Raw genomic sequence first — 23,696 nt, 5'->3', positions numbered from 1 at the left:
ATGCTTAAAAAGTACTTGACAGGGAAGATAACCAAAAGGAGGTAGAATGAAGGATTCTGAAACTGACTTTCTTCTAATTAAATTGGACAATGACGGAGTATTTAAAAATTTAAATGTAATACTGAGTTACCTTCCAGACAAGTGTTAAAGTGATTTGGAAAAGCTATTGCAGTCACACAAAGCTATCTGGGGGAATAAGCTGGGGAAAACAAATTTAGCCATCAATGATGTAGATGTAAGAGATTCAGTTTCAATAAGGCAACATCCTCGTAGATTAAATCCAGTAAAATTAGCTCAAGTGCAAAAAGAAATCAAATTCATGCTTCAAAATGACATCATAGAGTCTAGTTGCAGTAACTGGAGTTCACCTATTGTGATGATGCCAAAGCCGGATGGAACATAAAGACTGTGTGGACTATCGGAAGGTGAATGCAATGACAAAAGCTGATTCATATCCTATTCCACAGTTGGAAAATTCTACTGAGAAAGTGGGACAGAGTTTATCACAAAGATTGACTTGCTGTGAGAATATTGGCAAGTACTGTTATTGGAAAGAGCATAAGAGATATCAGCTTTTGTGATGCCAGATGGATTATATCAGTTTAAAGTCATGCCATTTGGTATGAAGAATGCACCAGCAACATTTCAAAGACTGGCAAACAAAGTAATTGCAAGGCTGAGCAATTGTGCTGTTTATATTGATGACTTGGTAATTTACATTCATACATAGGAGGAGCATTTATAAGATCTGAAAAAATTGTTTGATCGACTGCAAGAAACTAATTTGGTGATGAACATGGCTAAGAGTGAATTTGCAAAAGCACAAGTTACATATCTAGGCCATACCGTTGGGCATGGTCAGGTGGTTCCATGAGATATGAAAGTAAAAGCCATCTTGAATTTCCCAGTGCCTACAAGAAGAGTTTTGAGATTTCTGGGCATAGGTGGATTTTATCGGAAGTTTGTACCAAATTTTAGCAGAATGGTTGCTCCATTGACTGAACTACTAAAAAAGTACAAGAAATTTCAAAGGACAAAGGAGTGTCAGAATGCATTCGACAGTTTAAAAACTGTGCTGGCTACACCACCAGTTTTGGTACCACCTAATTATGCCAAGCAGTTTAAGTTAGCAATTGATGCAAATGATTTGGGTATTGGTGCTGTGTTGTTATAAGAAGAAACAGGAATTGAAAAGCCAGTAGGATATTTTTCACGGAAGCAGAAAAGATACTCAACCATCAAAAAAGAGACTCTAGGCCTGGTGTTAGCTTTGCAGCATTGAGGTTTATGTTGCAAGCAACTCTTCAGAAACAACTTTTATTTTTATACGGGCCACAATCCTTTAAAATTTCTGGACAAATTTCGAGACTGGAGTGCAAGACTGTTTAGATGGAGTTTATTAATGCAACCTTTTAATTTACAGATTATACAGGTGGCTGGATGAGAAAAATTAATTGCCGATGCTTTGCAAAGAGTTAAATGTTCAAAGGAAATTGGACATTTAAAACGTAGATACTGGACTGAAATGACCTCTGTTGATACAAAGGTTTTGTACATAGTTATGTTAATGCATGGACCTGGTACTGTAAGTTTTGTGTATATAAATAATATTGTAAGAAATGCAGGATGGCTTGACAAATGAAACCATCTTTTAAAATTGTGACAGTTCATTTTTCCATAAGGACAGAGGTGTAAAGATCATTTCTTTCCTAATATTACTGTGGGATACTTTAAACCAGACTTGTGGGGATTGTGTTGTGTCTGTGTGTTTGTGCACGTGTGTCTAGTTTAATTGAACTGCAGACGGTCGGACTGCTTGGTTTGAATCATCAAAAGGGATTAGGTGTAAAACAGGCATTTGAAATGGAAATGGGTAAGCTAGGATGAAGTCTCAGCAGATACAGTATGAATGAAATTAGCATTTTTAGATAAGCTGACAGGTTGTTTGATTTGCAAAGGGACATAAGATGTTTACAACTGACAAGATAACTAAGGCAAAATTATTAAGTTTATTTTTCCCCAAAAGTGCTGACCATAATGACATGATGAAAGATTTTTATATTCTGGGAAAAGTAACTTCCAAAGGCAAGTTGCAGCAATGGGATTTACAAATCAAAAGGGAAGAAATATATTTAAAGAAAGATGGAAAGTGGCCGTGTGAGATCTTGAAAGGTGCAATGTGTGAAACAGACTTGGGGGAAAAGCCTCCAGCCACCCTGGAGAGGTTTGCTGTTACAGTAACCAAGGCTGTGTTAAAAGCCTTCTGGAGTTCCATTGTCAAGCGAGAAGAAGGAACTGTAAAATACCTCCCTTACAGCAACAGTAGGTGCCTGTGGTAATATTGATAGATGTTTTTAGATTAAGAATCTATTTGGAGTGTTGCCTGGAAGGGTATATAGTCAGAAGTCTAGTTAAGTAGAAATCTTGTGAGAACTGTTATGAAATTAGATGAAACTGTGTAACTGTAGACTTGTGTGTTTAAGTTCTCTCTTCTTTTGTTAATAAGTGTTTTTATTTAATCCTTAAAATCTCAAAAGGTGATAGTGGACTCATTACTTCTGACTTTATAGTGCACAAACCTTCGTGTAATAAATACAAATTGCAAGATCGTTGTGGTAGCGTAGCCAAGTTTCCCTTTGGGGTTTGGTCAGCCTGGCAAATACCGCTTGCCATATCATAACAGCTTGCAGTGATGTTTATATTCCAAACGTGTCTCCTCCGATTCTTGGCTCATCTCAGCCTTTGAGCATATCTTTCCATTCCTTTTTTCATATAAAAAAAGTTTCCTTTTGAAAGATATTATAATTCCCATAGAGACCAAGGTCTGAATTCCCAGTGAGTGACTCAAAGGATCACATTATAAGATTTCACATTTTAAAGCTTTTATTATAACAAAATTAAAATCAACATCAACTAAATGTTATTTAGTAGGCAACTAAATGTTATTTAGTAGGCAACTAATACATTAAGCTAGAGAAAAGATATCTCCCCCTTAACTTCCTAACGCAACCACAAGCCCCAAGCCTTGTTTATACATTACATCACACACTCTGCAGAATTGTATGGCCAAATTTTCCAATCTCCAGATTGGAGACTGGGCATATGACTGAAGATGTACATTAGGATGCTGTGGAAGTCCTGATGGGCAGAACCATGTGGGAGTTGCCTGGGAATTTCAAATCTCTGATGGGCAACTCCCCCAACTCCCTGGGACCCTGTGCAAACTTCTGCCTCCGAGCTAGAGTCGGAGACTTGGGACAGGTCCGGAGTACTTACCTCGATAGTTACCCAGGAAATGTTAGTCAGATTAAAGCCTGAGTAACTACACAACCAACCACCGTTACCCCCAACCCCCAATCATCCATCTAACTACCCCTCAACCTGACCCGATCCAACCCCTCCCTTCTCAACCACCCATCTCACCCACTCTACCCACCCACCTATGCATCTACCCATTCACTTACTCACCCACCCATTCTACCCAAGACTGGACCTTTAAACTTATCATATGTTAGCTAGTGACATTAAAAAAGGTGGGCATGTCCTGTCTTCCCCCAACTCTACTCTGGTCTAGAATTCCCCAAGGGATGCTGTGCAGCGCATTTCTTTTGACAGCCCAGATCAGAAGATCCTGGAAGAAATGCACAGCAGCACCGGGTTGGGAAAATTTCAGTGCAGTGGCAATCCCCTCATCATTGCTGCTGCTTGGAAGGTTTGTGGAAAACCCCAAGCCGTTTATATGTTACACTGCACTCTCTGCAGAATTGTGGTCTTTACCAGTGCAAAGTTACTCCCAACTTCCAACAGGCTCACTTCTCTGCATTTCGCTGAGTTGTAACATTCGTGTCTGTCGAAAGTCGTTCCCTTAGTCTTCTGATAATCCTCGAACTGACTTCAAGTAGCAAGACTCACTCCAGCAACAACTCCTCTCGCCCACACCTGGGCAAAACTTATAGACATCCATGGATCTTCACTCTTCGACCAAACGAGCTCCCACCCACATTCTGCCTGTTGGTTAACATTAATTAGTTATCTATTCCCCTACTGTGCACAATAACTGCCTCTCACTCTGTCCAAGGTCTCTGAATCAGTAAATACGAGTGTCTGTAACTCCAACTATAGCAAAGCAAGCTGCTCCTTTCTTTCTGTCAAGATGTGGAAGCTGGCACTTGGAAATTTTAATCTACATTCAAGAACATGAATCCTTCCTCCTAGTTCCATGGAGTCATCATTGGTTGTAACTGAGCCGGTTTCAAAGCAATGCTTTCCTTTGTTTCATCATTAGTTTGGAATGCCACTTATCTGCTTTAACACCTTTTGCTCAGGTTCAGCCTGCAATTTAATTCAGACAGCTTCAATTCGTCTCCAACGGTCATTAATCCTTATGTTGTCAGTCTGATGTTATAATGTCCCTTTAACATCAGCAGCCTGAGCTTTTGATTCTTTTGAAATACCTTTACTTGAAACAGTAATTTTCACAGCAATATTACAGAGGGTCATGGATTTTTGTAAATCATTCGATTTCCCTTGTAAATTTTCAGTTTTTACAGTTTCACTGGTCTTTCCTGGAACAACTGGAGATGGCAACGCCTCATCTCCAGCTAGGTTATTTCCTAATATAGAATGAACATCTTTAATAGATAACTTAAGATGCAATCCTCCACATCTACAATACTGGAAATTAAACCACATTTTAAATTAGCTTTATGCAACGGAGGGTTAAACAGCCTCCCTTAATATGTTGTATCAATACATTTTTACATAGTGAACCTTCAAGAGGGACATTCCATCACCTACCACCATCAGCAATTGAGCTGACCCTGTATCTCTTAAGAATATTGATTTACTTGCCTGTTTTACCAGACAAAAATGGAGATACTTCACCCTGGAACACTACATTATTATGATCTTCTATTCTATGCTTTGATCTATTCCAAAAGTAATTATTTTCAAAGCTACTGATTCGTCACAAGCTCCACCTGCTGGTACAGCATTTTCTGAATAAACACTATGCACACCCAGTCTTGGCTTTTAATTTCCAACAGACTGCTTTCACATGTACTTTTTAATGACAAAAAAGAAATGCTGGTCCCCTTGAATCATACCTACTTTTAATATTATTCATTCATGGGGTGTGGGCTTTGCTGGCTGGGCCAGCATTTATTGCCCATCCCTTATTGCCCTTAAGATGATTGACCTCCAACACCCACAACAATCTTCCTTTGTGCTAGGTATGACTCCAACCAGCGGAGAGTTTTCCCCGACTCCCATTGACTCCGGTTTTGCTAGGACTCTTTGATGTCACACTCTAGCAAATGCGGCCTTGCTGTCAAGGACAGTCACTTTCACTTCACCTCGGGAGTTCAGCTCCTTTGTCCATGTTTGAACCACGGCTGCAATGAGGTCAGGAGCGGAGTGAACCTGGCAGAACTCAAACTGGGCGTCAGTGAGCAGGTTATTGCTAAGCAAGTGCTGCTTGACAGCGCTGTTGATGGCCCCTTCCATTACTTTACTGATGACGGAGAGCAGACTGATGGGGGCGGTAATTGGCCGGGTTGGATTTTCCCTGCTTTGTGTGTACAGGACAAGCCCAAGCAATTTTCCACATAGCCGGGTAGATGCCAGTGTTGTAGCTGTACTGGAACAGCTTGGCTAAGGGCGTGGCAAGTTTTGGAGCACAGGTCTTCAGCACTATTGCCAGAATATTGACAGGTCCCGTAGCCGTTGCACTACCCAGTGCCTTCAGCCATTTCATATCATAATTGGCTGAAGACTGGCATCTGTGATGCTGGGGGCCTCCAGAGGAGGCCGAGATGGATCATCCACTTGGCACTTCTGGCTGAAGATTGTAGCAAATGCTTCAGCCTTATCTTTTGCACTAATGTGCTGGGCTCCCCCATCATTAAGGGGGTATACGTGAGGCCGCCTCCTCCAGTGAGTTGTTTAATTGTCCACCACCATTCACAGCTTGATGTGGCAGGACAGCAAAGCTTATACCTGATTCATTGGTTGTGGAGTTGCTTAGCTCTGTCTATCACTTGTTGCTTATGCTGTTTGGCATGCCAGTAGTTCTGCTTCACCCGGTTGACAACTCATTTTTAGGCATGTCTGGTGCTGCTCCTGGCATGACCTCCTGTACTCTTCATTGAACCAGGGTTAATCCCGTAGCTTGATGGTAGAGTGGGGGATATGCCAGGCCCTGAGGTTATAGATTGTGTTCGAGTACAATTCTGCTGCTGCTGATGGTCCACAACGCCTCACGGATGCCCAGCCTTGAGTTGTTAGATCTGTTCAAAATCTATCCCATTTAGCACAGTGCTAGTGCCACACAACATGATGGAGGGTATCCTCAATGTGAAGGCAGGACTTCATGTCCACAACGACGGTGCAGTGGTCAATCCTACCGACACTGTCATGGACAGATGCATCTGCGGCAGACAGGATGGTGAGGATGAGATCAAGTATGTTTTTCCCTGTTGGTTCCCTCAACACCTGTCACAGACCCAGTCTAGCAACTATGTCTTTTAGGACTTGGCCAGCTCGGTCAATAGTGGTGCTACCGAGCCACTCTTGGTGATGGACATTGAAGTCCCCTAGAGTACATTCTGTGCCATTGCCATCCTCAGTGCTTCCTCCAAGTGGTGTTCAACATGGAGGAGCACTGATTCATCAGCTCAGGGAGGGCGGTACGTGGTAATCAGCAGGAGGTTTCCTTGCCTATGTCTGACCTGATGCCATGAGACTTCATGGGGTCCAGAGTCGATGTTGAAGGTAACTCCCTCCCGACTGTATACCACTGTGCCGTCACCTCTGCCGGGTGAGCAGGGATGGTGATGTTGGTGTCTGGGACATTATCTGTACAATACGATTCTGTGAGGATGACTATGTCAGGCTGTTGCTTGACTAGTCCGAGAGAGTTTGCAGGGCCGAAAGGGCTAAGTTTGCTGTTGTCGTTTCCAGTGCTTAGGTCAATGCCAGTTTGATACAACAGAGTGACTTGCTAGGTCATTTCAGAGGGCATGTAGGGCAGCAGATTTCCTTCCCTAAAGGGCATTAGTGATGGGTTTTTACAATCGACATCATTAGACTTTTAATTCCAGATTTTTTATTGTATTCAAATTCCACTATCTGTCATGGCAGGATTTGAACTAGGGTCTCTGGATTACTAGTCCAGCGACAATACCCCTACTACTGATTATCTGTCTTTTTATTTTTACTATCTTCCTGACTATAACCAATGTCTGCCATTACCAGATCTCTCATCTCTCCAGTTTTGTATTTTCAAACAAATGTCTACTGCTACTTAAGTTTTTGAGGCAATTCATAATAACCAGCTATTACAGCAGCTGCCCTTTTCTTAGAAATTTCATGGTCTAAGTGGGACCTTATCCCATAAGGGACTACATTTTAAAATTCTTCCATTAACATTACTTCTCTTTAAGGTTTTCAAAATCTGTTCAATGTTCATAGCTGCATACCAATCAAATATCACTTCCTTTTCTCTAGTAAATTCCACAAAAGACTGATTCTGTTTCTTCCTTAAATTTCTAAACCTTTGCCTGTAAGCTTCTGGAACTCTTGCATAGGCACTGATATCAGCAGTTTTCAATGTATCATAATCACTAGACTGTATATCTCAATGGGAAGAGTTTACTTCAAATGCTTTCCCCACAAACACGCTTCGCAATAAAACCACCCAATTTTCTTTTGGCCATTGCAGCTTTGTAGCAATATTCTCAAACAACAAAATACATTTCAACTCCTTTCTCATTTAATCTAGGCACTAAGTGAATACTTCTCATCAAATCAAAACCAGGAGTTAAATCTGAAGTCATCAAGTTTTCCTGCCACCCACTGTTGACATAACTGAAGTTTTTCTCTGTCCAGTTCTAGTTTCCCAGCTACTGTCTCTTTGCAATTCAAAGATTTCTTTTTCTCAAGTGTTTGCATTTCCCTTTCTCTTTCCTCTTTTTCTAATTCAACACTTTTCATTTCTTTATCTATCCTGAATTCAAGTTGTTTCATTTGTAACTTATGATCCTTGGCCAGGCCCCCAAGTTATTTGAAGAATCTGGTTATGAACCAATAACATTTTGTTTGAAGTAGATAAAGTTTACAATTCAAGGCACTTGCTCAGTGAAGAAAGCCACAAAATTTCACGGGCTTTGATTAAACGAAAATAAACTTTACAAACAAGGTCAGAAAGCTAAAACAATTTACAATATCTATCTTATACTCTAACATTCAGGATAAGCATGAGGTACATGTGAATAAACAGGCAAACTGCAGTCGGGCATAGCACACTACATAATAAATGACAGATGTGACCAAAACAGATTCCATGGATTTCTCAACAACACACCCAGACAGTCACACTGTGAGGCAACCAATCTCACTGAAACACCATCTCTCTCCGAAGGGTTTCCAATCTTCACCTTTGAAGATCTTGCCTTGAAATCCTCTCCAAAAGTCACTCCAACAGCTTCAACAACGACCCACCTTGCAGGGTTTCAATTTCACCTTCCGAGATTCCACTCCCCTGGATTCCCAAGAACACTCAAGCATCACATCTCAAGCAAAGTTTCAGCTCTTCAGCCGCACCAAGTAGAAGACTAATGCTCCAAAGGGGTATCTTTACCCCAACGGCCCGCCTCACGGAGACACCAACATTCAGCTGCCTTCTTGGACCTTCAGGGTTTCTCTCGAGCCCACTTCACAAAGTCTGCTCCCTGCATCCCTTTCCCTAACTTGGAGCCTGTTTCGCTGCTGCTTTCTTGTTTAACTGAGTCAGGTTTCTGTCCCCTGTCCCTTACCTCAGGGACACTTCTTGGAACCTTTCCCTGTCTCCTCTCCCTTGTCCTTTACCTGGGACATTTCTTTTTCCTTCAGTCCTAGGCCCAAAAAACATGAAGATGCTGAACTGCGCATGTGCAGCCCTCTCCTGAGAAGTCAGAGGTTCATCAGGACTTGGAGTTCCCAACCTCCAAGGTAAGTTTGGGTTTCTTAAACTGAATTCTAGCCAACTCAACCCATGTTATCGAGATTGCCTTTTTCTTCCTCAAGGTTCAGGTGCTGAGCCAATACTTCAAAAATCTTTGCCTTTTTAGCCCCTAATTTTAAATCTTCCCCTAACTTTTCCGCCACTGTTTTCAAAGTAACCTTTGTTAACTGTTGCAAGGCTTTCACAGACTTGTTGCTCAGGTGTTTCCGAAGAGAGAAGTAGCCATACTGACTTCTAAGGTGAAATCTTGTTTGTTTAAAAATCAGCAAATTCCAGTGTACTCATTTCCAGCCCCTGGATGCGTATCCCACAAGAGTCCCCAATTTGTTACGATCCCTGTAGGGACTGAATTGGAGGATCACATGACAAAATTTCGACATTTTAAGACTTTTACTGTAACAAACAAGCCAAAAAACAGCAAAACATTATTTAGTAGACAGCTAATGCACTAAGCTACAGAATAGGTATTCCCCCTTAATTTCCTAACATGACTGAAAATCCCATTTTGTGTTTATATGTTACACCATGCACTCTGAATTTTATTTTTTACAGGAACCAGTCAAAAGTTATTCCCAGCTTCCAACAGGCTCACTTCTCCCTGTTTTGCCAAGTCGTAATGTCCAGTATCTGTCAAATATAGTTTCCCTCAGCTTCTGAGAAGCCCTGAACCAAATTCCAACAGCAAGGGCCACTCCTTCTCCCAGTCATGCAGAGGTGAATCTTCCAATGCCCTTAAACCTCCATATTCTCTGGTCAAAGAGACAGAAGCTAAGTTCCCACCCGCATTCTGTCCGGTGACTAACAGCGAACAGCCTTTTCAACTGCTGCTCACAACAGCTGTTGTTTTCATCTCTCTCTCTCCACCCCCCTTCCCCCGCCACCCTATGACTCACACTCTCTTTCTGTCCATGGTCTCTGAGTCAGTAAGTCTTAGAGTACATCTACCCATAGCAAAGCCAGCTGCTCCTTTGTGTCTAGGTGTGAAAGCTGGCACTTGATCTTCCAAAAGGGCTTGACCTGGGTCCCTGGTCCCCATGGCAACCCATCGCATAGGTTTATCGTCGGGCGGAACTAGAAGATCAGCTGCCCCTTTCCATTACTGTATTTTACCTTGAATTAAAGAGAGAGTTTAAAATATAACTGTCTTATAAAACCTCACACTCAAAGCATCCAAGCTATTTGTCTCAACCATTTAACCGTAGTAGCGAGTTCCGTATTCTAGCCACTCTGAATAAAGCAATTTCTCATTTCCTGGTTGGATTTATTAGAAACTCTCTCATGTTTATGGCGCTAATATAGGATTCTCCCACAAGTAGAAACATCTTCTTCAGATCTAATCAATCCAACCAATTTATTATGTTAATATTCCTCTATCTTCTCTAAATCCTCTTTTCTAAAGAAAAAAAAGCCTCAACCAGTTCAATCTTTCAGTTCTGGTACCATTCTAGCAAATTTTTTTTGCCCTCTCTCTAGTGCTATGTCCTCTTTATAGTATAGTTTTCTTGAAAATGCATGGGTTTGTACCATCTGGACCTAGGGTTTTATCCTCATTTAGTGTTGCTTGTCAGTAACTTTCTCCTTTGCTATCACAGCTGTGTGAAATTCTTCTGAAGTTGGTCCTCTAATGAAATGTCTATTTTGTTATCTTTAGTAAAAACTGAGGCAAAGTAGTAATTCAATACTTGTCTCTAAGGCTATCTTGCTTATCCACCCTCATTTTCTCTTTTCCAATCCATTACCTCATTCCTTGTCCTCCATGTGTCACTCTCAATCCCAATCCTAATCTTGAACCTTACAATGCTGATGATCACAATTGCTAAGATGCTCTCCTACACATACTGCTTCTCTCTGTTCTGACTCATTACCCATTACAATACCCACCAGTTATTTTTTTCCTTTTGGGCTTCTTGTGTACTGAGCGATAAAGCAGCTGTACACACTTTTCTCCTTTCATTACTTACTGGTTTATTCAGAAGTAATTGAAACTTACCATGATTATTATTCTTTACTTTCTAGACTTGCCTACATACTTCCTCCAATTCCCTTTCCACTATTTGGACATCTATGGTATACACTTATTAGAGTAGTGGATTCCTACTTATCTTTCAGGTAAATCCATACCCCTCTCCCCTGTCCGTAACAACAGTGATAAGTCTTCTCCTTGAGCTGCTGTAGTTCTTGTAGTGACAGTGTTCCCACTATGGTGTTGGATCGGCAATTTCAGTATTCTTATGCAGCAATGAAGAACAACAACTTACTTATATTGTGCCTTTAACATATTAAAACATCCCAAGACAAATCACAAGAGCATTATAAAACAATGTATGGTACCAAGCTAAATACGGAAATATTAGGACGGATGACCAGAAGTTTGGTCAAAGAAGTACAATGAAGGAAAGATGAAATAGGGTGAAGGAACATAATATATGTCCAAGTTAGAACAGTGTATGACTTGGAGTTGATGGTGGTCTCTTATATCCGTGTTCTTGGTGGGAGAGATTGCAGGGAACAGAGGCACTATTGAAGTAACCAAGTTGCTGAGGCACATCCTGTAGATTATACAAAGTGTGCTGCTGATAGATAGGATTGACATGGAGTCCAGTAGCAGGGTCACCAATCAAACAAATTACCCAGTCCTGGATGAGATTGGAATCGCAAAATGATAGAATTTTAGAGTACTGAAGGAGGCCATGTGATGTTGTCCATTAATGAGTCAGCTGCAAGCTAACAAGCAGTTTCTATGCCCCTGGTCAAAATTCATTGTCCATTTTAGCAGATAGATGGTGGCTTTCAGCACCTTGGCTCTCCCTTTGTTATAGGACCAGGCTGGGGAGACAGAGCTACTGCTGGTCCCTGGTTTCATTGATTGTAATGTGTCCTCACAATGAGGGGCAAGAGATTCCACAAGAATATGGGTTGAGCTCTTGTCCTGTATCTGCTGTTGGAAATTTCCCAAAACTAAAGCCAACTTGTGAAAGTGACCTGTAGTAACCATCTTATGGTTCAGCAAAGTCCATTTTTTAAATAAGTGATAAAAGGAAGATTTGATTTAAATAGTTTCTGATCTCTTTCATATCTTAGGGACATGACAGCATGTTCTTAGGGCAACTAAAGATTGGTAATAAATGTGACCTTGCCAGCATCAACTGCATCCCAAGAATATATAAAAAAAACAAAAAGAACAAATGACTGTAGCAACACATCACATTTCTACAGAAAGCAACCTAATGCAACTTTCTGGTCATGGAATTATTATTCTCACGGAGGTAGCAAAAAGTTATGAAACAATAGATATGTTTCAATAAAATATAGCAATACTATACTACCTTAAACAGTGATTGGGCAGGCAAATCCATATCAGAACAATGATGGTCTGGGTAGAGTTCAGGTATGTTTCCACTAGGAGGAAAGGTGGGACAAACAAAGCGAGAGCTCCCTGGCTAATGAAAGAGATAGAAAGATGAAGCACAGAAAGGATGCATATGACAGATGTCAGGCTGATAAAGTGAGAAACAGGCTAAATATAGAAAGTTATTTTTTCACTTCCCCTGACATGAGAGAAGCAAAGAGGGAGTATGAGAAGAGACCAGTAGCTACCATAAAAAGGAAAAGGAAAAGTCTTCAACAGGCATAAAAATAGCAAAAAGGTAGTGAAAGGAGGAGTGGGGCTGATTAGGGACAATAAAGAGGATTTACAAATGTAGGCAGAGGGCATGGCTGTGATACTAAATGAGCACTTTCTTTACAAAAGAAGCTGCCAAATTCATTGTGAAAGAGTAGGCAGTTGAGTCACTGGATAAAAGTTATCATAAAGGCCCACTAGGGATGCGATGGCATAGTGGTATATAGGCATAGTGTCGCTGAACTAGTAATCTAGAGGCCCAGGGTAATGCCCAGGTTCAAATCCCGCCACAGCAGATGGTGGAATTTGAATTAAATAAAAATCTGGAATTAAAAGTATAATGTCGATTGTTGTAAAAACCCATCTGGTTCACTAATGTCCTTTCCAGAAGAAAATCTGCTGTCCTTACCTGGTCTGGCCCACGTGACAGGAATTTGGTTGACTCTTAAATGCCCTCTGAACAGGGTAAATTAGGGATGGACAATAAATGCTGGCCCATGAATGAATAATTTTAAAAGGGTGTAACGACAGGCTTAACATTGGTCATGGGAAAGCTTTTGGAAACAATAATTAACATTAAATTAAGGTGAGCCAGCATGGATTTATTAAAGGAAATCAAGTGTTTAACTACTTGGTGAGGTAAGAAGGTTGATGTTGTAGTATACATGGATTTTCAAAGGGTGTTTAATAAAGTGTTACATAACAGGTTTGGCAGCAAAGTTAAAGTCCATGGAATAAAAGGGACAGTGGCAGCAAGGATTGGAAGTTGACGGAGTGGCAGGAAGCAGTAGCGGTGAACGGTTGTTTTTTTTCGAACTGGAGGGAAGTATATAGCAGGATTCTCCAGTGGTTGATATTAAGACCACTGCTTTTCTTGATCTTTATTAATGAATTTGACTTGGTTGTGTAGGATAAAGTCTCAAAGGTTGAAAGCATTGTGAACTGTGAGGATAGTTATAGGTTTCAAGTGGACATTGATAGGCTCTTCTTGTTCGAAGATAATGATGTCTATCATCTGGGGTGCTTGGTGGTATTTGGTGGGTACATAGGTGATTGCTAAGGCCAATTGGTGCCCGGAAGGTTCTGTTGCAAATAGGACAGAAAGAGCAGAGCATAAGACAGAACTGAGCTTTGGACGAGTTGCTGGTCCATGATTTCCACTACTTGCATTTTCTCTCTGGCTCTGATGTGTGTGCTTTCAAAGGAGGCTACGCCGTTTTTTTTTTATTTGGTTGTGCCAGGTGCAGCAATCCTGGGCAAGCTTGTCCTAGATCTTGAAGTCAATATCAAAACTTCTAAGTGAAGTCTTCAGAGTGTCCTTGCTGCATTTCCTTTGACTGTCATAAGACTGCACCCAAGTATCAAGCTCGCTCTACATTTGCTTTGGTAAGCAAGTGTCAGGCATTCTGGCTACATGATCTGCCCAATTAGATTGTGACTGTCTCAATATGGCGTGGATGCTTGGCACGCCTGCTCAGGAGAGAACCCTGTCTGGTATTTTGTCCTGCCATATGACCATCAGAAGCTTCCAAAAGCAGCACAAGTGAAACGGTTGAGCTTCTTGGCATGGTGCTGGCACACAGTCCAAGTCTCACATAAGTGGAACAGAGTGGACAGGTCTGTTACTCTATGGACTTTCAGTTTAGTAGGCAGGCTTGCTCCTCTTCATTCCCAGTCTGATGTTTGAAGTTTGCCGAAGGCTACGCTTGTTTTGGCAATTTTTGCATATGTTGGATGTGCTGCCGAGATAAGTGAACATATCCACCGCTGACAGCTTCTTGTCATGGACTGAAACCTTGGGCTCGAGATATGGCTTTTCTGGAGCAGGCTGGTACATTACTTCAGTTTTCTTTGTATTGATTGTAAAGGTAAAGTTGTTGCATGCATTGGAGAACAAGTCCACACTAAATTGCATGTCTAGCTCTGAACAGGTAGCTAGTGCACAGGCATCGGCAAACAGGAAATTGCGAAGTATGTCCTTAGGGATCTTGGTGTTTGCCTGGACACATTTCAAATTGAGCAGCTTCCCGTCCATGCATTATCTGATTTCAATGTCGGGGTCACCAACATGGAAGACATCAGAGGGCCTGACAGAGAAAACTGTGAGGAGGGTTGATGCAAGCACACAGCCCTGTTTAACTGCATTAGTGACTGGGAATTGGTCAGAAGACTCACCATCATGAAGAATATGTGCAAGAAATCCGTCATGGAACTGTCGAACCAGGGCAGCTCGACTCGTGGCAGATAACACTTAATGAACAGAAGGGTGCAGTGATAAGTTTTGGCAGGAAGAAGAAGGAGAGGTAACTTATACTAAAGGATACAATTCTAAAGGGGGTGCAGGAGCAGAGGGACCTGTGGTCTTATGGACAAATCATTGAAGGTGGCAGGGCAGGTAGAGAAAGTGGTTCATAAGGCAAAAGAGATCCTGGGCTTTATAAATAAAGGCAGGTAGTACAAAAGCATGGAAATTACAATGGTCTATTATAAAATACTGGTTTGATCTCAGCTGGAATATAAGATCTAATTCTGCACATTGTACTTTAGGAAGAACGTGAAGGCTTTAGAAAGTGCACAGAAAAAAATTATCAGAATGGTTCCAGGGATGAGGAACTTCAGTTACGTGGATACATTGGAGAAGCTGGAGCTGTTTTCCCTAGAGAAGGTTTAGAGGAGTGTTGATAGAAGTGTTCAAGATCATGAGGGGTCTGGACAAAGTAGTAAGACATGAGGAAAAACCTTTTTTTAAAAAATGCAGCAAGTGGTTAAAATCTGGAATGCACTGCTTGGCAGCGTGGTGGAAACACATTCAATTGTGGCTTTCAAAAGTGAACTGGATAATTATTTGAGTAGAAAAAATTTGCAGGACTACCGGGAAAACGTGGAATAATGGGATTAGCCAAATTGGTTTTGCAAAAAGGCAGCACAACAGGCTGAAAGACCTCCTCCTGTATTGTAACCACTATGATCCTATAAACAGCAAAGGAACCCTCAATATTTATATCAATAGGGAAAAATGTACAAATAAAATTAATTATCTAGCAATGGTTTGATTGAAGCACCAAACTAATGTCATGATAATGTCATATTGGTGAAATCCATTAGGCTTAACAATTCAGGATGATAATATAATCGCTGCCTTTCTTGAAGTTCCCAAAACAAATGCTTAATTTAAACACTGAGTATATCAATTAGAAACAATTCTTGGTATTTCTTCATCTTTGACTCAAGTAAATATAATTTGAAACATAATAGATTATGGAGGTCAATTGTTTCTGAAAATCAAACTCTATGGAGATCCAAGAATATAATCCCAAATCGATCATTTGTGTAACTGCGGATATGCTTTGAATAGTCTTGTGAAATCATGCTACATACCATTGAAAAGTAGTTTTAGTAAAACAAAATGTCAATACTGTAGTCTTCCAAATTCATAGGAGAAGCTATGCCATTGAAGTGAATAGACTGTATTCTGGAATAGATTTTGATTAGACTAAAGCAGTATGCTGTGGTCTCATGCTATACCAGCAATATGTCACAAACTGTGGTGCAATAATTGCAACAAGAACCCAAATGCTGTAAAATCATAAAAACTATACCTTAAATTTATGAGGTTTGCACAGATGGCGGACAAATGGATTGAAGTCATCTGGGCTATATTCTTCCAAAAACACAGGTTCCTATTAAAAGATAGTTTAATAATTCTGTGTATGAAAGTAACAATATAGAAATAGGTCTAGATCAGATATACTTGCCAAATCGTACCTTTTTATCACAGTAGTCTAAATACTGTAAAACTGAAGGACGTCTTCTTTCAATTGACTGGTTTAATCTTGCTTTGACTTTCCATTGTAGTGGCTCATAGACATCATCATTCCATTTCTTGTACAGTAGCTCTTTCCTTCGCAGGTTTAGCATATCCTTGTAGGCAGAATATTTATCCAACTCCTAATGAAAGTCAAAGACATGAAAACTGTTTATAAATGAAATAACAATGTCAGGTAACAACGTCAGTCAGTACTCAGAATCTACCGTTATTATATTTGTACAGGTAAGAAATATGCAACACATTCAGACTTGAACTTCATAACAGGGAATAAAACAGTACACCTGGCATACTAACTTGTCAGGTTACCTTGGGAACAGCATATTGAGCCTGTGTCTGACATTCAATAAGATCGTAGAGTTAATGTTTTGAGTCTGCATAATTCTTCTTTAGAGCTCTGAAGCAGAGTCATACGGACTCGAAACATTAACTGTTTCTCTCTCCACAAATGCTGCTAGACCTGAGTTTTTCCACCATTTTCTGTTTTTAGTTCAGATTTCCAGCATCTGCAGTATTTTGCTTTTATTTCAATAAGATCATGATTGATCTGCACCTCACAACTCCATTTACCGGCCTTTGATCCATTTCCTCAAAACCCTTAGCTAACAAAAAATTAACAACTTCAATGAACCCAGCATCTACAGCCTTTTCAGAGCAACTCCCATCAGAATCTTGCATCTTTTAATTAATCTTGCACCTTAATTCAACCCAGTGTTTCCAATCTACTGCTGCAATTGTCTTTTATCAATATTGATACTGCTACTTCTTTCCCAATTTACCTGTCCTTTCTAAATATCCTGAAGCATGGAATATTTAGCTCTCAGTCATGCTCAGCTTGTAGCCAGGTTTCCGTATTTCTACAACTTTAAACTGAATTTGTGCTTGTAACTAATCTGTTTTATTTCTTATACTATGTGCATGTGTGCAAAGAATTTTTATCTGTTCATACTCCCTGGAGCTATTTTTCCCCCTCACTTTTGGACTTAGTACACACTCTGCTGATGCTCTGTACATTAAATTGCCTCAATAGCAAATTGTTTTCATTTTTCACTACTCCTGTTTAACTTATAAGGGTTATTTTATTATTACTTATAAATAGGTTAGGAACAGCAAAGTATACATTATCTTTCATCACTTTTTGTACTCAATTTTTAAATTTTCATCCAGTTGCTTCACTCCCCCTCTTTTATGTTTAAAGTGCTTTCTACTCCTAGCTCAGTTCAGATGAAATCAAATCCAGAGTTACAGCTCTGTCCTATTCCAATGCAGCAGTGCTCCAAGGAAATGCCTCCTTCTCAGTCCATTCTTACAACAACTGCGTAAAGAATTTCATTAAACGTAGAAACACAGAAAATAGGAGGAGGTCATTTGGCCCTTCGAGTCTGCTCTGCCATTCAATACTATGGCTGATCCTCTATCTCAACGCCATAATCCTGTTCTCTCCCCATACCCCTTGGCATCTTTACTGTCTAGAAATGTATTTCCCTCTTGAATATATTCAGTGATTTAGCCTCCACAGCCTTCTGTGGTAGAGAATTCCACAGGTTCACCACCCTCTGTATGAAGAAGTTTCTCCCCATCTCAATCCTAAATGGTCTACCCCATAACCTGAGACTGTGACCCTTTATTCTAGCCCCCCAGCAAAAGGAAACATGATCCCTGCATCCAGTCTGTCCAGCCTTGTCAGAATTTATATATTTCAATAAGATCTCCTCTCATTCTTCTAAGCCCCAGTGAATACAGGCATAGTCGACCAAATCTCTGCTGATATGACAATCCTGCCATCCCAGGAATCAGTCTGGCGAACCTTCACTGCACTCCCTCTATAGCCAGTACATCCTTTCTTAAGTAAGGAGACCAAAACTGCAATACTCAGGGTGTGGTTTCACCAAGGCCCTATACAGCTGCGGTAAGACACCTTTGCTAGGCAGAGGAAATACTATGAATAGCACTAAGCAAGCAATATTATGGAGGAGCAGTCTACATACTGGCGATGTAGTGAGGGAAGATGTAAATATTGACGTCAGGAAAGCATGTAGCAGAAACAATGTGGTAATAAATGGAAGGTTTTAATTTTACTTTCCTGATCTATGTTTTCCTATGCAAATTAGCAATTGCTAAAATGGTTATGTTACCTTGATAAAGCATTCTTCCATGTCATGCAAGGGCTGGCAGAGGGCATTAACTTCACAGGATTCCTTAACTGCTTTAGTCTACAAAACACAGACATTTTAAAAACTACTACAGACTGCTTACCATCAAGTATTTAAACATTCAGCACTTCCACACTGAACTGCAATTACAAGATTTTTTAAAAGAGTCAGGGGGGAACGAAATCAGGCTTAAAATTGTTGAAATTTTTTTTTAAGTTATTTTATTCCTCCTCTACATTTGTATTTCAACACCCTTCCATGAAGACGTTTCATGATGACTTAGCCCGAGTCAACAATAAGAAATAAAGAACTTAAATTCACATGGAGATTTTCACAAACTCAGGACATCTCAAAGAGCATCACAGACAATGAAGTACTTTTTAAGTAGGGGCCCCAATTTTAACACCCCTCCCCAACCCATCTAATACCAGGCACAGGAGAGGGTGGTGACAGTTAAAATGAGGGCAATGTCAACCCACTGTTTTAAGCAAGACACCTGATCCAAGCTGGTGGGAGATGGTTTAAATAACGTAAATTGAGTCCTGATCATGTTCCCGGGACCTGATTTGCTATTTTAGATGGATGCCCGAATGGGACACCAGTGACGTCATCATCATCAGGCCTAGCTTGTCAACAGCAAGGTTGTGGGTCATAAGCAGTTCAGGCCAGTATATTTTAAAATTTTAAGTGTCTTTGTGAGCCAAAAGGAAAACAGGCCACCCTTGATTTGGGTCTTGCCCAATCACACCTTCAACTCACCATATATCTGACTGCTAGGGCTCGAAGACTGCTGGACCCCTGCTTCAGCCTCCTGCCACCCAAATTCATGATCCTAACCACCAGCCAGGTAGTGGAACTGGCCAAGTTTGAGCAAGAGTCAGAAAACATTTATGGAAATAAGGCCCAGCCAGCTTCCATATCCCCAGATGCACTGCCTGCTTTGGTGCTCAAGGGCACCATATCTGCCTTGCCCATTTTAAAACCAGGGCCAGAGTCATTATTGTAGGGAAACACAGCAAACAATTTTCTTACAGCAAGTTCCCACAAACAATTATCAGATTTTTTTTGTAGCATTTGATGAGATAACGTCCTTTAGGGAAGGAAATCTGTCGTCCTTACCTGATCTGGCCTATATGTGACTCCAGACTCACAGCAATGTGGCTGACTCTTAAATGCTCCTGAAATGGCCTAGCAAGTCACTCAGTTGTAACAAACTGTTAGAAAGTCACAAAAAAGGAATGAAACCGGGCAGACCAACTGGCACCAACCTAGGCACCGGAAATGACAACAGCAATCGCAGCCCTGTCGACCCTGCAAAGTCCTTCTTACTAAAATCTGGGGGGGGCTAGTGCCAAAATTGGGAGAACTGTCTCACAGACTAGTCAAGCAACAGTCTCACATAGTCACCCTGACAGAATCATACCTCACAGATAATGTCCCAGGCACCACCATCACCATCCCTGGTTATGTCCTGTCCCACCAGCAGGACAGACCCAGCAGAGGTGGCGGCACAGTGGTATATGGTTGGGAGGGAGTTTCTCTAGGAGTCCTCAACATCGACTCTGGACCCCATGAAGTCTCATGTCAGCAGGTCAAACATGGGCAAGGAAACCTCCTGCTGATTACCATATGCACTGGGTCTGCATTGGAGTGCTGCTTTGGGCTTCAGTAGAGTGCTTAAGTTGGAGTTGGGTGACTGAGGGAGTTCGGTGAGGAGGGAACGAGGTGATCCTTTTGAGTACCGTGAGTAAGGTCGGGTAAGTATTTACTACTTTTATCGCTTATAGTTTTTAAGGTCTTATTTTGTGGTTCATCATTTATAAGGGCTATATTCTGCAACAACAAGGAGCAGGGAAGAAGGGCCCTAGGGTAATTGATATTAAGTATCTTCCAAAAGGTTTAATTCAATTTAAAGGGGTAAGTCATGGCAGGAGAGCTCAAAGCTGTGGTGTGCTCCTCCTGTTCTATGTGGGAAGCCGGAAACATTTCCAGTGCCCGGGACCAGAACATGTGCGGGAAGTGTCTCTAGCTGCAGCTCCTGGAAGCCCGGGTTTCAGAACTGGAGCGGCGGCTAGGGACACTGGGGAGCATATGCGAGGCAGAGAGTATCATGGATAGCACATATAGAGAGGTGGTCACACCGCAGACTAAGAGTCCACAGGCAGGAAGGGAATGGGTGACCACCGGGCAGAGCAAGAGGACCAGGCAGGCAGTGCAGGAATCTCCTGTGGCTATTCCCCTGCAAAACAGATATACCGCTTTGGATACTGTTGGGGGGGAATGGCCTCTCAGGGGAAAGCAGCAACAGCCAAATTCGTTGCACCACAGTTGGCTCTGCTGCACAGGGAAGGAGTAAAAAGTGTGGGAATGCAATAGTTATAGGGGATTCATTTGTAAGGGGAATAGACAGGCGTTTCTGTGGCCGCAAACAAGACTCCAGGATGGTATGTTGCCTCACTGGTGCTAGGGTCAAGGATGTCTCAGAGCGGATACAAGACATTCTGAAGGGAGAGGGAGAACAGCCAGTGGTCATGGTACACATTGGTACAAATGACATAGGTAAAAAAAGGATGAGGTCCTAAAAGCAGAATATAGGGAGTTAGGAAGTAAGTTGAAAAGTAGACCTCAAAGATAGTGATCTCAGGATTACTACCAGTGCCACATGCTAGTCAGAGTAGAAATAGCAGGATATATCGGATGGATATGTGGCTGAAGAGATGGTGTGAGGGGGAGAGTTTCAGATTCCAGGGACATTGGGACCGGTTCTGGGGGAGGTGGGACCAGTACAAACCGGACGGGTTACACCTGGGCAGGACCGGGACTGATATCCTAGGGGAAGTATTTGCTAGAGTGGTTGGGGAGGGTTTAAACTAAAATGGCAGGAGGATGGGAACCTATGCAAGGAGTCAGAGGAGGGGGAATCAAGAACAAGAACAAAAGACAGAAAGGGGAATAAGAAAAGTGATAGGCAGAGGAATCAAGGGCCAAAATCAAACAGGGCCTCAGTGAAAAATAGTGGGCACGGGACAAGTAATGTTAAAAAGACAAGCCTTAAGGCTTTGTGCCAAAACACGAGGAGCATTCGCAATAAAGTGGATGAAAAAACCACGCAAATAGATGTAAACTGGTATGATATAGTCGGGATTACAGAGACATGGCTACAGGGTGACCAGGGATGGGAACTGAACATCCAGGGGTATTCAGTATTCAGGAAGGACAGACAAAAAGGAAAAGGCGGTGGAGTTGTATTGTTGGTTAAAGAGGAAATTAACACAATATTGAGGAAAGATATTAGCTCTGACGATGTGGAACCTCTATGGGTAGAGCTGAGAAACACTAAGGGGCAAAAAACATTAGTGGGGGTTGTATATAGATCCCCAAACTGTAGTGGTGATGTTGGGAATGGCATTAAACAGGAAATTAGAGACGCAAGCAATAAAGGAACATCTGTAATTATGGATTACTTTAATCTATATTAGCATATAGATTGGGCAAATCAAATTAGTAACAATACTGTAGAGGAGGAATTCCTGGAGTGCATACAGGATGGTTTTCTGGACCAATACGTTGCGGAACCAACTAGAGAACAGGCCAAAGATAAAAACAAAAAACTGCAGATGCTGGAAATCCAAAACAAAAACAGAAATACCTGAAAAACTCAGCAGGTCTGGCAGCATCGGCGGAGAAGAACAAAGTTGACGTTTCGAGTCCTCATGATCCTTCAACAGAACTAAGTAGAAATAGGAAAGGGGTGAAATATAACCTGAATATTTCTTAAGCTTATATTTCACCCCTTTCCTATTTCTACTTAGTTTTTGTTTTAGAGAACAGGCCATCTAGACTGGGTATTGTGTATTGAGAAAGGAATAATTGGCAATATAGTTGTGCGAGGCCCCTTGGGGATGAGCAACCATAATATGATACAATTCTTCATCAAGATGGAGAATGATGAAGTTGATTCTAAGATTAGGGTCCTGAATCTTAATAAAGGAAATTACGATGGTATGAGGCGCGAGTTGGCTATGATGGATTCGGAAACGTTACTTAAAGGGATGACAGTGGATAGGCAATGGCAAACATTCAAAGAGTGCATGGGTGAACAGCAACAATTGTTTATTCCTGTCTGGTGCAAAAGCAAAACAGAAAAGGTGGCCAAACCATGGCTTACAAGGGAAATTAGAGATAGTATTAGATGCAAGGAAGAGCCATAAAAATTGGCCAGAAAAAACAACAGACCTGAGGATTGGGAGCAGTTTAGAATTCAGCAAAGTAGGACCAAGGGATTGACTAAGAAGGGGAAAATAGAGTACGAGAGTAAGCTTGTGGGGAACATAAAAACTGTCTGTAAAAGTTTCTATAGGCGTGCGAAGAGAAAAAGATTGGTGAAGACAAATGTAGGTCCCTTACAGTCAGAAACAGGGAAATTTATAATGGGGAACAAAGAAATGGCTGGCGAACTAAATACATACTTTGGTAACGTCTTCACAAAGGAGAACATTAATAACATACCAGAAATGTTGGGGACCACAAAGTTTAATGAGAGAGAGAAATGAAAGAAATCAGTATTAGTAGGGAAATGGTGTTAGGGAAATTGATGGGATTGAAGGCCGATAAATCCCCAGGGTCTGATAACCAACATCCCAGAGTACTTAAGGGAGTAGCCCTAGAAATAGTGGATGCATTGGTGGTCATCTTCCAAGATTCTATAGACTCTGGAACAGTTCCTACAGATTGGAGGGTAGCTAATGTAACCCCACTATTTAAAAAGGGAGGGAGAGAGAAAACAGAGAATTATAGACCAGTCAGCCTGACGTCTGTAATGGGGAAAATTCTAGAGTCCATTATAAAAGATTTAATAGCTGAACACTTGGAAAACAGTGGCAGAATCAAACAGAGTCAGCATGGATTTACGAAAGGTAAATCATGCTTGACAAATCTACTGGAATTTTTTGAGGATGTAACTAGTAGAGTTGATGAGGGGGAGCCAGTGGATGTGGTTTATTTGGACTTTCGGAAGGCTTCCGACAAAGTCCCACATAAGAGATTAGCATGTAAAATTAAAGCTCATGGGATTGGGGGTATTGTATTGAGATG

General features: G+C 41.3%; 1 protein-coding gene across 9 annotated transcripts in view; it reads right to left on the bottom strand.

The window, feature by feature from the left end:
- Positions 1 to 23,696, bottom strand: part of fam228a (family with sequence similarity 228 member A) — a 56,298-nt gene that overhangs the window by 22,795 nt on the left and 9,807 nt on the right. For 8 of the 9 annotated variants that reach the window (XM_078542052.1, XM_078542055.1, XM_078542047.1 and 5 more), the window contains exons 3-5: positions 18,585 to 18,662; positions 16,389 to 16,571; positions 16,223 to 16,303 (exon numbers count right to left, since the gene is read on the bottom strand). In XM_078542052.1, coding sequence (XP_078398178.1) covers positions 16,223 to 16,303; positions 16,389 to 16,571; positions 18,585 to 18,662 — 342 coding nt within the window. The remainder of the gene's footprint in view (positions 1 to 16,222; positions 16,304 to 16,388; positions 16,572 to 18,584; positions 18,663 to 23,696) is intronic. The other variant, XM_078542050.1, reaches the window with a different exon arrangement.

Source organism: Cetorhinus maximus, chromosome 5 (assembly GCF_964194155.1).
Source record: "Cetorhinus maximus chromosome 5, sCetMax3.hap1.1, whole genome shotgun sequence".
NCBI lineage: Eukaryota > Metazoa > Chordata > Chondrichthyes > Lamniformes > Cetorhinidae > Cetorhinus > Cetorhinus maximus.
Note: the sequence above shows the minus strand (reverse complement) of the source record. Positions and strands in the feature narration are given on the sequence as shown.